General features: G+C 40.3%; 1 protein-coding gene and 1 long non-coding RNA gene across 2 annotated transcripts in view; both read left to right on the top strand.

The window, feature by feature from the left end:
- LOC141373402 (uncharacterized) overlaps window positions 1–13,503 on the top strand; it is a 142,540-nt gene that overhangs the window by 80,807 nt on the left and 48,230 nt on the right. The window lies entirely within an intron of this gene.
- Window positions 185–13,503, top strand: part of GNAI3 (G protein subunit alpha i3) — a 46,970-nt gene continuing 33,651 nt past the window's right edge. Inside the window, exon 1 of the mRNA XM_025872367.2 lies at window positions 185–446. Coding sequence (XP_025728152.1) covers window positions 329–446 — 118 coding nt within the window. The 5' untranslated portion in view covers window positions 185–328. The remainder of the gene's footprint in view (window positions 447–13,503) is intronic.

Below are 13,503 nucleotides of genomic sequence, written 5' to 3'. Positions count from 1 at the left end.
AAGAAGAGGAGGCACTAAGGTCGAGCCGCGCACCGGGTGCTCGACAAGACATCGCTACTCCGGGAACCACCGCTCGGACTCACAGGTCCTCTCTCCGTACTTCCGCTTTCCGTTGCTCCTCCTCTACCCCAGCCGGAGAGTTCTGAGCAGTAACCGCCGTGGGGCGTTGCCGGAAGTGTCGTGACGCCGGATATCCGGTTCCTTCGGGCGCTCAAGGAGCTGACGGAGAGGGCCGCCGCCCAGCAGTAGACGCTGTCTCAGCCAGCCGAGCCGCAGTCTCCGCGGTGTGTGAGTGAGCCCGGGCTCGGTCCCCTCTCCCGCCGCCGCCATGGGCTGCACGTTGAGCGCCGAGGACAAGGCGGCGGTGGAGCGGAGCAAGATGATCGACCGGAACTTGCGGGAGGACGGAGAGAAAGCGGCCAAAGAAGTGAAGCTTCTGTTACTCGGTGAGGGGCTGGGGGCGGGGCTGCCGAGACTGGCGGGGTGAACCGGAGGGCCTAGGCACTTGGAGCCCTGGGGGGTGGGGGGGAGTCTGGCCCGGCGGGCTGAAAGGACCCTGGAGGGATCTGGAGGGCGTGACGGCCGTGGGGCGGGGTGTTGGGTTGGTGGCTTAGGCCCCGGAGGGCGTGCTGAGGGGGTGGGGTTTGGGGTTGTAGGAATTGGGCTGGAGGGAGGATGTGACTCCGTGCTGGAATTGGCGTTTAGTGAAGAGAGCTTGGAAGTGTGGGGCAGGAGGACATTGAGACTGTGTTAGGAATACGCGAAAAGCTCATAAAGGAAGAGCTGATATCAGGGAAGGTTTTACAAAGGGGTTGGAGTATGTTGATACCAAAGAGGACGGGATAGAGTGTGAGGGGCTTGTATAATGGCTTATGAGTTTGGAGCGTGGTGATACTTTGACTAGGATGAAGTTGGGAATGCTTGAATGATTAAATAGAGGGGCTGGGACAGAGTGATCACGTAAGGACCCTGTCATTTATTAGCAAATGGGCATTTTGACCTGTCGGTAAGGTGGAGGAACCCTGGATTATTACCCAGGAACCTGAAGGTGTGTGGTTGAGATAAATGACAACAGTTCTCGGATACAAAGGAAAAGAGCTTGGGTGCAGGGCCTGTCTGTGCTTTTCCATCTCCTTCTATCGTTTTTACTCTCTTAAGGTTTTATAACTCCTTCCCTTGTTTTTGTAAAAGGGGAGGTCGTGTGAGCTGAGGAAATTTAAGGACTGGCTGGTTTGAGGTTTGTGACAAAAGATGTAGTGGACAATAGATTACATATTGGGAGTTGCTGAATAGTTGCTAGGGATCATGTGCAGTGAGAATGGAGTTACCTTAGGATAAATTATAAAATTGGGTACACTATAAAAGCTGTGACAGACTGCTGGTGAGCTGTCTCTCCAAACTAAAAACGTTGACTTCAGAAAGTTACTGTTTATTTTACCCGACATTCGTTTTGAGCAGCTTTTAGGTATGGTCAGATGCATTTTACTCAGCGTGATTAGTTTAAAGATTTTTGAGACTTGTTTCTTTTTTTTTTTTTTTAGATTTTATTTATTTATTTGAGAGAGGGCAAGAGTGAGAGAGCGCATGAGCAGGGTGAAGGGCAGAGGGAGAAGCAGACTCCCCACTGACCAGGGAGCCAGATGTGGGACTTCATCCCAGGTCTCCATCCCAGGACTTCAGGATCATGACCTAAGCCCAAGGCAGACACTCAGCGGACTGAGCCACCCAGGCACCCCGAGACTGGTTTCTAGAGGCTCAGTAAATAATACAAAGTACCCTGGCATCAGCTTACCAATTAGTTAAGTCACAGTTTTTTTACTGTTAGTATTTTCTATGGTTCTGTTAGAGAAGAATAAGTAGGAGTAATGGTTTCTGTAAGCAAAAGAACCTTTTTTTTTTTTGCAATAGATCTTTTTACTTTTTATTTTTTTTAAAGATTTTATTTATTTTTCAACAGAGAGAGAGGGAACACAAGCAGGGGGAGTGGGGGAGGGAGAAGCAGGTTTCCTGCGGAGCAGGGAGCCCGATGTGGGACTCGATCTCAAGACCCTGGGATCATGACCTGAGCCGAAGGCAGACGCTAAACGCCCGAGCCACCCAGGCGCCTTCAGTAGAACTTTTTAAAATAATTAATTTTTGAGAAAAGTTGCTTTAGGAGAAGTGCCAAGTTTTCATGGTGTAAAGCTCTGGAGGACAGAATGCACCACCATAACCCAAGGCTTATTTTATACTCCAGGGTGTGCTAGGTGCCCATGCTAGCTAGGAACAGCTCTTTGGATATAGGGGGAAAGTTATGCATTGGAGCTTGAGTTTTTGGTTTGAATAGCTGACCTTTCATGACACATGAATTCAGATTGTAATTCTAGACTGCCACTCTCTGTTTAACAGGTATCATTTGTGGATGAGCGTGGTCTGTGGCACATAGTAGATGCTTCTTAAATATTTACTGGCATGAACCACCTAATGTTGGACATTGCTCCTTGGGCTCTTTCAGATGTTTAACTTAAACCATAATACTCAAGGCATTAAGGTCTGTGTTGATTGATTGGTTATGAAATTAAAGGTGTATTTTCATCTTTTGTAAATGTTTTGATTAACATTAGCCCATCAGAGTTCCCCTCAGGACATTAGCCTATTGTAATACAGTTGTAAACCGTGAGGCTTTCTTCCAAATGGCAGGATTTGGCAGGCAGAATTTAGGCAAGCAAATGTCTGGAAAAATCTTTATTCGGGACTTTATAAATAGTGCATTTAATTAAAAACAAAATTAAACACATGAAGACTTAGCGAACTTCAAAAGCAGTAAGTAAAAATCAAAGTACTAAAACATGTGCTTTTAATTTTTATCAATTTCATTGTTTTAAGTAAGATTTTTTTAATATTCTTGAGCAAGTTAAGTCAACAAATATAAATAGTTGCAGACATGGATGCTCTTGCTTGAACCATATCATAATGCACAGAAGTTGAAGTATTTTCTGTAAGCAGAACACACTCATCACAGTATATGGATAACTTTTTTTTTCCTGTAGAATACCTCCTTTGATGCACATGCAAGTAATTTTTACTTCATCACTGTGAAACTGTCAAACTTAGTCTAAGTTGAGATATATTTGGTTATCTGTGTCTCTCCTGGCACATAATAGGTGTTCAGTAGATATTACTGTATTTTCTTTTTTGGAGCGATGTAGTTTAGTATAATGAGTAACAACATGAGCTATGAAGTCAGGCTATTTCAAATTCTAATTCCCATTTACCAGCTGTAACCTTGGGAAAGTTACTTACTCAGTTTTGCTCTGCTCCGTTTCCTCATCTTTAAAATGGAGAAAATAGAGGCACTATAGGAGTGCTATGAGCATTAATGATAATAATGTAAAGTGGAATACAGCCTGGCACATAGGATTAGCTCGGTGAATATTAACTGTTATTGTTATTATTAAATCAAAAAGAATGTTACAGATTATAGGTACTATAGAAATTAAAATTAAGAAGCCAGGGTGGACAGGGGCACCTGGGTGGCTCAGTCGTTAAGCGCCTGCTTTCAGCTCAGGTCATGATCCCAGGGTTCTGGGATTGAGCCCCGCCTCAGGCTCCTTGCTCGGCGGGAAGCCTGCTTCTCCCTCTCCCACTCCCCCTGCTTGTGTTCCCTCTCGCTGTGTCTCTCTTTGTCAAATAAATAAATAAAAATCTTAAGAAAAAAGAAGCAGCAGCCAGGGTGGGCAGAATTAGTTAAGGAATACTTAAGTGTTAGAATTTTTTTTAATCACCTTTGATTTGAATTTCCTTTAGGTGTGTTATTGGGAAGATCTTGAAATGTCACGTTAATGTTTAATCACTATTATGTAGAAAGACAAAATTATATTATGCGAGCTTCCCAACTGGAGTGCAGTACACAGGATGGCATACAAGTTGCTGTTTGTAAATTTTTCTATAGTTTTGAAATTTCATTTTTTTATTTTAATTTTTTTTAGAGATTTATTTTATTTTATTTTATTTTTTTTGACAGAGAGAGACACAGCGAGAGAGGGAACACAAGCAGGGGGAGTGGGAGAGGGAGAAGCAGGCTTCCCGCAGAGCAGGGAGCCTGATGCGGGGCTCAATCCCAGGACCCTGGGATCATGACCTGAGCCGAAGGCAGACGCTTAACGACTGAGCCACCCAGGCGCCCCTATTTTAATTTTTTTTAAAGATTTTTATTTATTTATTTGACAGAGAGTGGGAGAGGGAGAAGCAGGCTTCCTGCTGAGCAGGGAGCCCGTTTGGGGCCCTCAATCCCAGGATCCTGGGATCATGACCTGAGCTGAAGGCAAACACTTAACTTACTGAGGCACCCAAGTGCCCTTATAGTTTTAAAATTTTAAATCATTTCATAACTTTTTGAAATTTTGCAACAGTTGAAATGATATTTGAACATTTTTAGTATGATTTCTTCTTTAAACTTTGGGAACATGGCAATTGCAAATATTTTATTAGGAAGGTTTATGCCAATTTGTATTTAATATCTGTAGTACTTTGTATTTTATTTTTCGTGTCATAATTTTATGATATAAAGAAAATATACATTATTTTTACTTACTTTAATAGGCTCACAAATATTATCAGTGTGTGCCATCATGTGACAAAAGTTGGGAAGCACTGGTATAATGAATGGATAAGTATTACTTTCAGAGTCACATAGAAATGAATTCAGTTCCCAACTTCATTTACTAGCTGTGAGACCCAGAGTATATAATGTAGCCAATGAATCTTATTCTTCACATATATAAGATGGGGATGATGATGTCTATTTTATAATATGCAATAAGATAATATATGTAAAATGCTTAGCAAACAAGTATTCAGTATTGGTAACTTATGTTATTATGATAATGTCTGTGAAAGCTTATCATTTTAGCTACTTTTTTCAAGGGTGTTTCAGACAAATAATTTGAAAAAATAATATGTTTTTTTCGGAGGTCTTCAAGGAGCTTTAATAAATACCATTCTTGTGATACTTATTAAAAGGAATTAAATATTATAATTTAGTCTTATAAGTTATTGAATGATTTACTCCTGTGCTATTTTAGGTTTTTATTTCTTGATAATTCCCCTTGGCAGGTCTTGAGAGAACATTATTATACAAAATGCGATTAATGCTTTGTTCTCTAGGATTTTTGTGGTGGTGGTATGGCAAAAATTAAATTGCATGGAGAGAATTGGAATCCTCTAGTTCACTTAAACCTTATACAATTTTACTCACATTTAAATATCTGTATTTACCAGCTAAATATGCTTATTATTGAAAGTTAGTATTTTTGATAGAGAGTTGTAATACTGAACTTTTCCTTTAATTTAGCCCACACTAGCTTCTTAATTTGAATTTTTATACTACCTATAATCTATCGCATTCATTTTGCTTTAATAATAATAATACTGTTACTATATTGATTCATTAAATTCTCATAGAATGATATTCTTTATAAGGTTTGCCATTACTTGGCATAAGATTCATAAACAGGACATTTCTTATGAGGATGTATCTTGTGTCTGGCAAAAAAAAAAAAGAAACTGGCATAAAAAATAGAAATTTAAATTTCAAAGGGGTTTGTTTTTTATATGCACTTAACTGTTCTTTGTGTCTTTTATTTTATTTATTTATTTTTTAAAAAATTTTATTTATTTATTTGACAGAGACACAGTCAGAGAGGGAACACAAGCAGGGGGAGGGGTGAAGCAGGCGTCCCGCAGAGCAGGGAGCCTGATGCGGGGCTCGGTCCCAGGACCTTGGGATCATGACCTGAGCTGAAGGCAGACGCTTAACGACCGAGCCACCCAGGCGCCCCTGTGTCTTTTATTTAAATGTATTTATCATCACTTGTTCAGTCTGGAAATATGGACCTTTTCAGGAATTACAATACTATAATATTCCCTAAGTATGCTAATTCTGAAGTAAGTACAGAGATGACTGTAGAATAGGGTCTTAGTACTTAATAGATTTGACAAGGGGCGCCCCGGTGGTTCAGTCAGTTAAACGTCTGCCTTCAGCGCATATCATGTTCCCAGCGTCCTGGGATCAAGCCTTGTGTTAGGCTCCCCGCTCAACTGGCAGCCTGCTTCTCCCTCTCTCTCTGCCACTCCCCCTGCTTGAGCTCTCTTGTGCTCTCTCACTCTCTCAAATAAATAAATAAAATCTGAAAAAAAAAAAAGAATTGACAAGCATGTAACCTTTTAGTCATTCTTACAACTGTCCATGCTTTGTCTTTCTATGTTTAGTTAGTTTAATTTAGTTTTATTGGGAATGGGGCTTGTCGGGGAAGGTGGGGAGGAAAAGATGCTTTAAGTACTCAGGAACTAGAATATTAGCAGTAAAGACCAAAAAATAAAGATATGGGTCTCATAAGAAGTGTTTAGAGCAGTGGATACTAAATTTGTTCAGGTAACTGAAGTTTGTTTTAAAACTTGTTTTCTAGTCGACAGAATATAGTAGAACTAGCAGTAATAAAAGTTCTTTGAACTGGTAACTTAATTCATAAATAGAAGATCTCATGTAGTGTAGGGTTAAAGAGCAAAGATGCTGAAAATTGGGGGATTTATCCTAATCTCAGAGCTTCATTTTCCTTTTTCTGTACAATGGGGTCTGATCTCAGGGGTCTCTTGTCTGTGATGTTAATATTAATTACCAGATTAAATATTTTAGCAGGGTTATAAAGAGGGCTCTTTTTGTGTTGTTATTTCTCTTACTCTTGAGTTTGACTGAAATTAATGTAATAAAGCTGTTTAGGAGGATGGTTAAAAACCTGAAAGACAAATTTCTGAAGTGCCCATAATGTAAATGTTTAAGAGAATATAAAGAGAAGAAACTGTTGTAGTGTTTGATTTTCCCTCCAGTTTTAACTGTCTTGTTTTGGTAAAATTCTTTTTCAGTGTTTAGCAAATTAGAGTTATCTTTAAGCCTTTATCTCTCCAGGCTGTTACCTGCTTAGCAGTCATCTGTTACCATAGCTGTAGTTGAAGCTGCTTGAGCTGAATAACACTGTCTTTGGAGCACTGTTTAATTGTCCCAGTTTTGATACAGTGCTCTATGTAAATGAAGTAACTTATTTTTCAGGTCTTGATATTAGTAAGTTGTAACAGAAATGAATATATCAGATACAAACCAAACAAAGAAGAAGAACCAGAAAGACCAAATTTGTTTGGCTTGTACCTGAATAATGGCCTGGTAATCTTAGAAACGAGTTTCAGGAAGGTATAGTCTTTAGTGGATTTCCTTTGATTTTCAAGTTAGACTTGGAAGATACTTAAAAGTTTAATAGATTTGTTAAAGGCTAGTGGAGACATTAGTGAGTTCATTGTTCCATTACTGTTTTGCTGTTATAGGCCTCTTTTTGTCACCAAGTCTAATTCACAAATGGGTAAATGTTTTTAATATTGATACAAAAAGACTGCATTTTTTGGATGATTGTTAGTGTTTTATATCTTGAAAAATTTTTTGTTGCTTAACTTTGAAATAGATGGTTTTCTAAATTTTTTCTAGTTGCTCATGTAAATCTACAGCTGTATAGTTAGGGATGTCTCACCATGATTAAAACGTACACTTATTTATTTATTTATTTTTAAAGATTTTATTCATTTATTTGTGAGAGAACAAGCAGGGGGAGTGGCACGCAGAGGGAAAAGCAGGCTCCCCCCCCTGAGCAAGGAGTCCGATGTGGGACTTCATCCCAGGACCCTGGGATCATGACCTGAGCCGAAGGCAGAAGCTTAACGACTGAGCCACCAAGGCATCCGTACACTCTTGTATTTAAGTTGTGCTTGTATCTCCTGCTTTTTTAAAAGATTTTATTTATTTATTCATTTATTGGACAGAGAGCGCACGCAAGCAGGGGGAGGGGCAGAGGGAGAGGGAGAAACAGACTCCCCACTGAGCAGGGAGCCCAGAGATCCCAGGATCACGACCCCAGCCAAAGACAGCCACTTAACCAACTGAGCCATCCAGGCTCCCCTCTCCTGCTTTTATTTATGTGGCCTGCTGTTAATAGTTATTACTCTGGTGATATGGGGACCATTTAAATCAGACTTCTTTAAAGTTAATTAGCAAGGTAGCTTGATTCTTGTCATCTTGTAATTTCCTGTAGTAGTTGGATTTTAAAATTAAAATAGTATTCCATTGAACTCTAAGAGCTTATTATGGAAATGGTATAGTGTATTTGGATTTCTGTTTTAGTCATGTATTGATATCCCTAGTTTTTATACTTTTTTATTAAATGGAGAATGTTGTATGGAAATTTTGCCCAGGACCTTGGAAATTATATTTTACAAATTACTGTAAATTACAGGATTGTTTTAGAGTGACATACTTTTGATAGAACATTTTTCCCTCTGTTTCCTGAACTTAGAACATCAGAAGTGATAACTTCAAAACAGGGTTCTGTTTGATGTAATGATAAAATCACTACCATGATTTACACAGATAATGTAGTTCTGATGTATGTGTTAGGATAATGCAGTCTTAAACTTTCCATGGAAGTTATTTTAATGTTGAGTTATGTATTTTTGAAAATAAACATTGAATTACTTCAGTTTAATGATATAAATCTCTTTCACCATTTTTCAGCATTAATAAATCCTCACATATTTTGGTTCATTTCAGGTTGTTAAAAACTAATTTCCTTCCTTCCATCCTCTGCCTTTTTTTTTTAAGATTTTATTTATTTATTTGGGAGAGAACAGGCATGAGAGATCACGGGGGGGGGGGGGGGGCAGAGGGAAAGGCAGATTCCCCACTGAGCTGGGAAGCCTGAGGCTCAGGACTCTATTCCAGGACTGTGACCTGAGCTGGCAGAAGCTTAGCTGACTGGGCCACCCAGCCACCTCTCTTCTCTCTTTTTTTTTTTTTTTTTAAAGATTTTATTTATTTGACAGAGAGAGACACAGCGAGAGAAGGAACACAAGCAGGGGAGAGGGAGAAGCAGGCTTCCTGCGGAGCAGGGAGCCTGATGCAGGGCTCGATGCGATGCCAGGACCCTGGATCGTGACCGGAGCCAAAGGCAGACGCTTAACGACTGAGCCACCCAGGCGCCCTCTTCTCTGCTTTTAGGAAGAGAAATATATTTCTTACCCTTTTATTTTTGTTATTATGGTAATAACTAAAATCCACATTCACGTCCTCATCAATATTTGTAGTTTTTTGTTTTTCTAGACTACTTGCAAGGATTTTGTGTGTGTGTGTGTGTGTGTGTGTGTGTTTTGTTTTTAAAGATTTTATTTATTTATTTGACAGCACAAGCAGGAGGAACAGCAGAGGGAGAGGGAGAAGCAGGCTCCCTGCTCAGCATGGGGCTTGATCCCAAGACACCTGGATCATGACCTGAGCCGAAGGCAGACTCTTAACCAACTGAGCCAGCCAGGCACCCTTTCAAGTTTTTTTAAATAAACTTTTTATTTTGCAATAATTTCACATTTATAGGAAAGTTGCAGAGATGTATGAACATAGCGTACCTATATACTCTTCACCTGGTTTCCCTTAATGTTGACATCTTACATAGCTATGGTACATTTGCCAACGCTGCACAATATTGGTGCATTAATGTTAATTAAACTAATGTTAACTAAACTAACTTGCTTGGATTTCAACAGTTTTTCCACTAATGTTCTTTTTCTGCTTCAGGATCCAATTTAGGACACTGCATTGCATTTAGTCAAGGCTACGTTTTATTGAGCTTTTTGGTTTTCAGTGTTGCAGTAGTCCCAAGGAGGCTCATTTATTAACTTATTTATGATTTGGTATCTCTGATCACCTTTTATGTGCACAGGTACTTTCTTAGCCTGGAGATAAATGAGAGATAGACAAAACTCTTAAGCAGTTAAAGTTGTGGAGATATAGGAGTAAAAGGTGGTTAACATGTGTGGAATGTGGTTACAAGAGTAGCTGATATGGGGAGGAGGAAAAAGAAACATGTCAGGGAAGTCCTCCCAGAGGAGGCGACATCTGAGATGGACCTTGAGGGATAAATAGGAACTCTGAAGACAAAGACCAGAGGGAAGTGCATCCAGACAGAGGGAGTAATATGTACAAAGGCTCAGAAATATGAGTGAGCAGATAGTTAGATTTGCCTGGGATAAAGAGTTGGTATAGGAGCAGCATGGGAGATGAGGCTGGAAAGGTGTGCAGGGGGTTTGGAGAGAGTTGTTTTTTTTTTTTTTTAAGATTTTATTTTTATGTATTTGACAGAGAGAGATAACGAGAGCAGGAACACAAGCAAGGGGAGTGGGAAAGGGAGAAGCAGGCTTCCCACCGAGCGGGGAGCCTGTTGTGGGGCTTGATCCCAGGACCCTGGGATCATGACCTGAGCCAAAGGCAAGTGCTTAACGACTGAGCCACCCAGGCGCCCCTGGAGAGTGTTGATTTGAATTTTTAGTAGCTGTCTTTTAAGTCATATTTTATTTTATAGATAGAAGTATAGATGTAATTTGGGGGAAAACATTTAGGGACTTTGCATTCTCCTCCCTCATTCCACTACTAATTTATGCTGTCACAAAAGGTTAGTAAAAGTAAATACATATATGAACCCCAAACTTTTGAGTTTTGACTTATAGCATTGATGAACATTTATATGGTAAGGGAAATTGAAATTGTAGGAATCCTTATGATCTGGCAACTGAGTTTATAATGTTTTGCTATTTGTGGATTTTTTTTTAAATGTGGTATTTGCATTTGATAAATAGATGTGTAGAAAAGTGCTGTATGCTGCCATCAGTGTTTGGGAGACTTAGGTAGGGATATGATTCTAACATTTTTAAGTAAAATTTGGGGATATATGGGTTTTGGTGAATGGATGTAACATAATTAACTTTGGAGGACATCTCCATTACATATAAAAATTTATTTATATGGGTTAAAACTGAGTATTTGACTTTTTTTTTTTAGGATTTATTTGACAGAGAGAGTGTGAGAGGCAACACAAGCAGGGGGAGTGGGAGAGGGAGAAGCAGGCTTCCCCCTGAGCAGGGAGCCCCATGCGGTGCTCAGTCCCAGGACCCTGGGATCATGGGATCATGACCTGAGCCGAAGGCAGATGCTTAACGACTGAGCCACCCAGGTGCCCCTTTTACAGTTCTATTCACAAGAAAATTTTGAGGCAGAGCTAGAAAGAAATACACCTTTGCAAAAATAGTTTTCAGTCATGTCCGATGTACATACTATATAATTTAGCGTTAGCACCAAAATGGCTATTTGTTGCCCTGCTTTTAAAGAAATAAAAGGAAACTTACTCACCAGGGCCCAAAATTAGAACTTTGAGGCAGCCAGAGGATAATCCCTCTCCTTGCTCACAAATAACTGGCTCCCTTAAGCATTCTTTTTATATTCCACAAAAGTGAAAAAGAAACCCCACTCTCCTTAATTGGCGAGTTGCCCAAAGAGAACATATGATCCTTAGCAACACCAACATTACCTTTTTCATATTCTCAAGTGATAACATTTTGAGGAGAGCTATGTGGCTAAGTGAGCTGCTCTTCCCCGCCCCCCCTCCCCCCCCCGCCTTTAATCGAGGATTTCACACATTGTGATCTTGCAGTTTAGGATGACCTTTTCTGTATTTTTTAGTGCAGATTCCTCAGATAATCTGATTGGTTTTATTCATCTTTTGGAGCTCGTTCACAGAGGGTGTAGGCCCTCTGTAAGCCTATGACTGGGTGATTCCTGGGTCAGGTATTTACCCCTGATCAGTCACAGAGAGGGGCGTGACTCAGTCATGTAGGCGATTGCCCACTGAGGAAGCTAAATTGGGATTTCTCTAGGGGTTATAGGCAGGCATATATTCTGAAACTATGTTTAATATATCAGTTAAGGGTTTTTCTTTTTTTAAAGATTTTGTTTATTAGAGAGAGAGAACCAGAGCACTAGCTGGGGGAGGGCAGAGGGAGAAGCAGATTGCTGGCTAACCACAGAGCCCACACAGAGCTCTATCCCAGGAACCCACGATCACGACCTGAGCTGAAGTAAGACGCTTAACCGACTGAGCCACCCAGGCACCCCTTTGTCAGTTAAGTTTTATCAAAAACTACTTATATGTGCTTTAAGCCTTTTTGGTTGTTGGTATGTGATTGCTTCCCAGAAAAATCTTTTTCAGGGTGCCTGGATGGCTCAGTCTGTTAAACATCCAGCTCTTGATTTTGGCTCAGGTCATGATCTCAAGGTTGTGAGATCCAGCCCCAAGTCTGGCTCCATGCTGGTCCTGGAGCCTGCTTGAGATTCTCTCTCCCTCTCCAGAGGAAAAGAAAATCTTTTTCACAGAAGAGATCTATTATCTCTGTCCCAATCACAATGTACTGCCATCTTTTACCTTTAATATAGTCATGCGTTTATTCATTCACTGAGCAAGTATTTGAGTACTGTGTTTCGTGCACTCTTTTAGGTGTTGGGATACAGGATGTTCAGGACAGATCTGTAGCAGTTTATTTCACGGAAGTGGGTGGTGGGTGCAAGGGAGCTGGGGCAGGGTTTGAGAGGTTTAGAGGGGATTAAGGAGAATGGGAGGCTTGTGAGTGAGTCCAAATTTATTGTCAGGTGTAGTCGTGGGGTGAGAGTTGAAAGCCTTGCCAGGAATGGGCGTGGGGCTGAATAAAGATAGCAGAGGAATGGAAATCTGTTTCTGTTAACTGCCCACATTGAAAATTCCATTCATTGCAACTGGCATTTATAAAATGTGATTAGGCGACTACTGAATCTCATAGAAACTCAAGCCATTCATCCCACAGTTATTATGTGCCTACTCTGTCCTAGATATGGGGGGGGCGGTAGTAGAAACAAAAAGAAGGTATTGTTTTGTGCTTTCGAGGAGTGTGCTTTTTTGAGTTTAGGACTAAGGGAGTCCTTAAACAGGTACAAACCCAAGTAATTACAGTAATTTGGCCAGGTATTATTATGGTGTTTGACACTAAGCTGTAGGGCCAGGTTGAGCCTTGTCAGGGTGCCCTTGAGGAAGAAGTACACAGATGTGAAAGGGTTTTCAGGTCATACTAGAGTTTCATTACCATTTTCGTCAAAATCAAGAAAACCAATTAGCAGTTTATGAAAAGCAGGACTAGGATCTGGAAAGATTGTCAAATAATTTTTTTTTAGAGTAGCCAGACCTGGCTAGAGATAAAAAGAGGCTGGGAAGGACAGTTTGGGACTTAGTTTTAGAAATTAATCTCTAGGACTCATGCTGAAAGGGAAGAAGATGTGTCAGCCCTCAGAATGGGAGTGGTACCTCTGTTGAGAGGGAATGGAGAAGGTTTCAGGAAAGAGTTGAAGTTTGAGGTGAATAAGGTTTTCAAGGATGTTCATAGTAGAGGCTTGGCATGCTTAGAGGGACAGTGGGCTGGGTAAAGAGATTATTCTGATATTTTAGACTATGGAAACTTGGTAATTTCACACGAAAAATAGATCTAACTTCGCCATGAGACCACGCATTCCTTATTTGTATTTGTGTCCAGCAGTTCCAGGCACATATGAGAGACATGTTTGTTTAAAAAAAAAAAAAA

Source organism: Callorhinus ursinus, unplaced genomic scaffold, assembly GCF_003265705.2.
Source record: "Callorhinus ursinus isolate GAN/ISIS: 27379988/994484 unplaced genomic scaffold, GSC_fseal_2.0 scaffold9, whole genome shotgun sequence".
In the NCBI taxonomy this organism is placed as follows: domain Eukaryota; kingdom Metazoa; phylum Chordata; class Mammalia; order Carnivora; family Otariidae; genus Callorhinus; species Callorhinus ursinus.
Note: the sequence above shows the minus strand (reverse complement) of the source record. Positions and strands in the feature narration are given on the sequence as shown.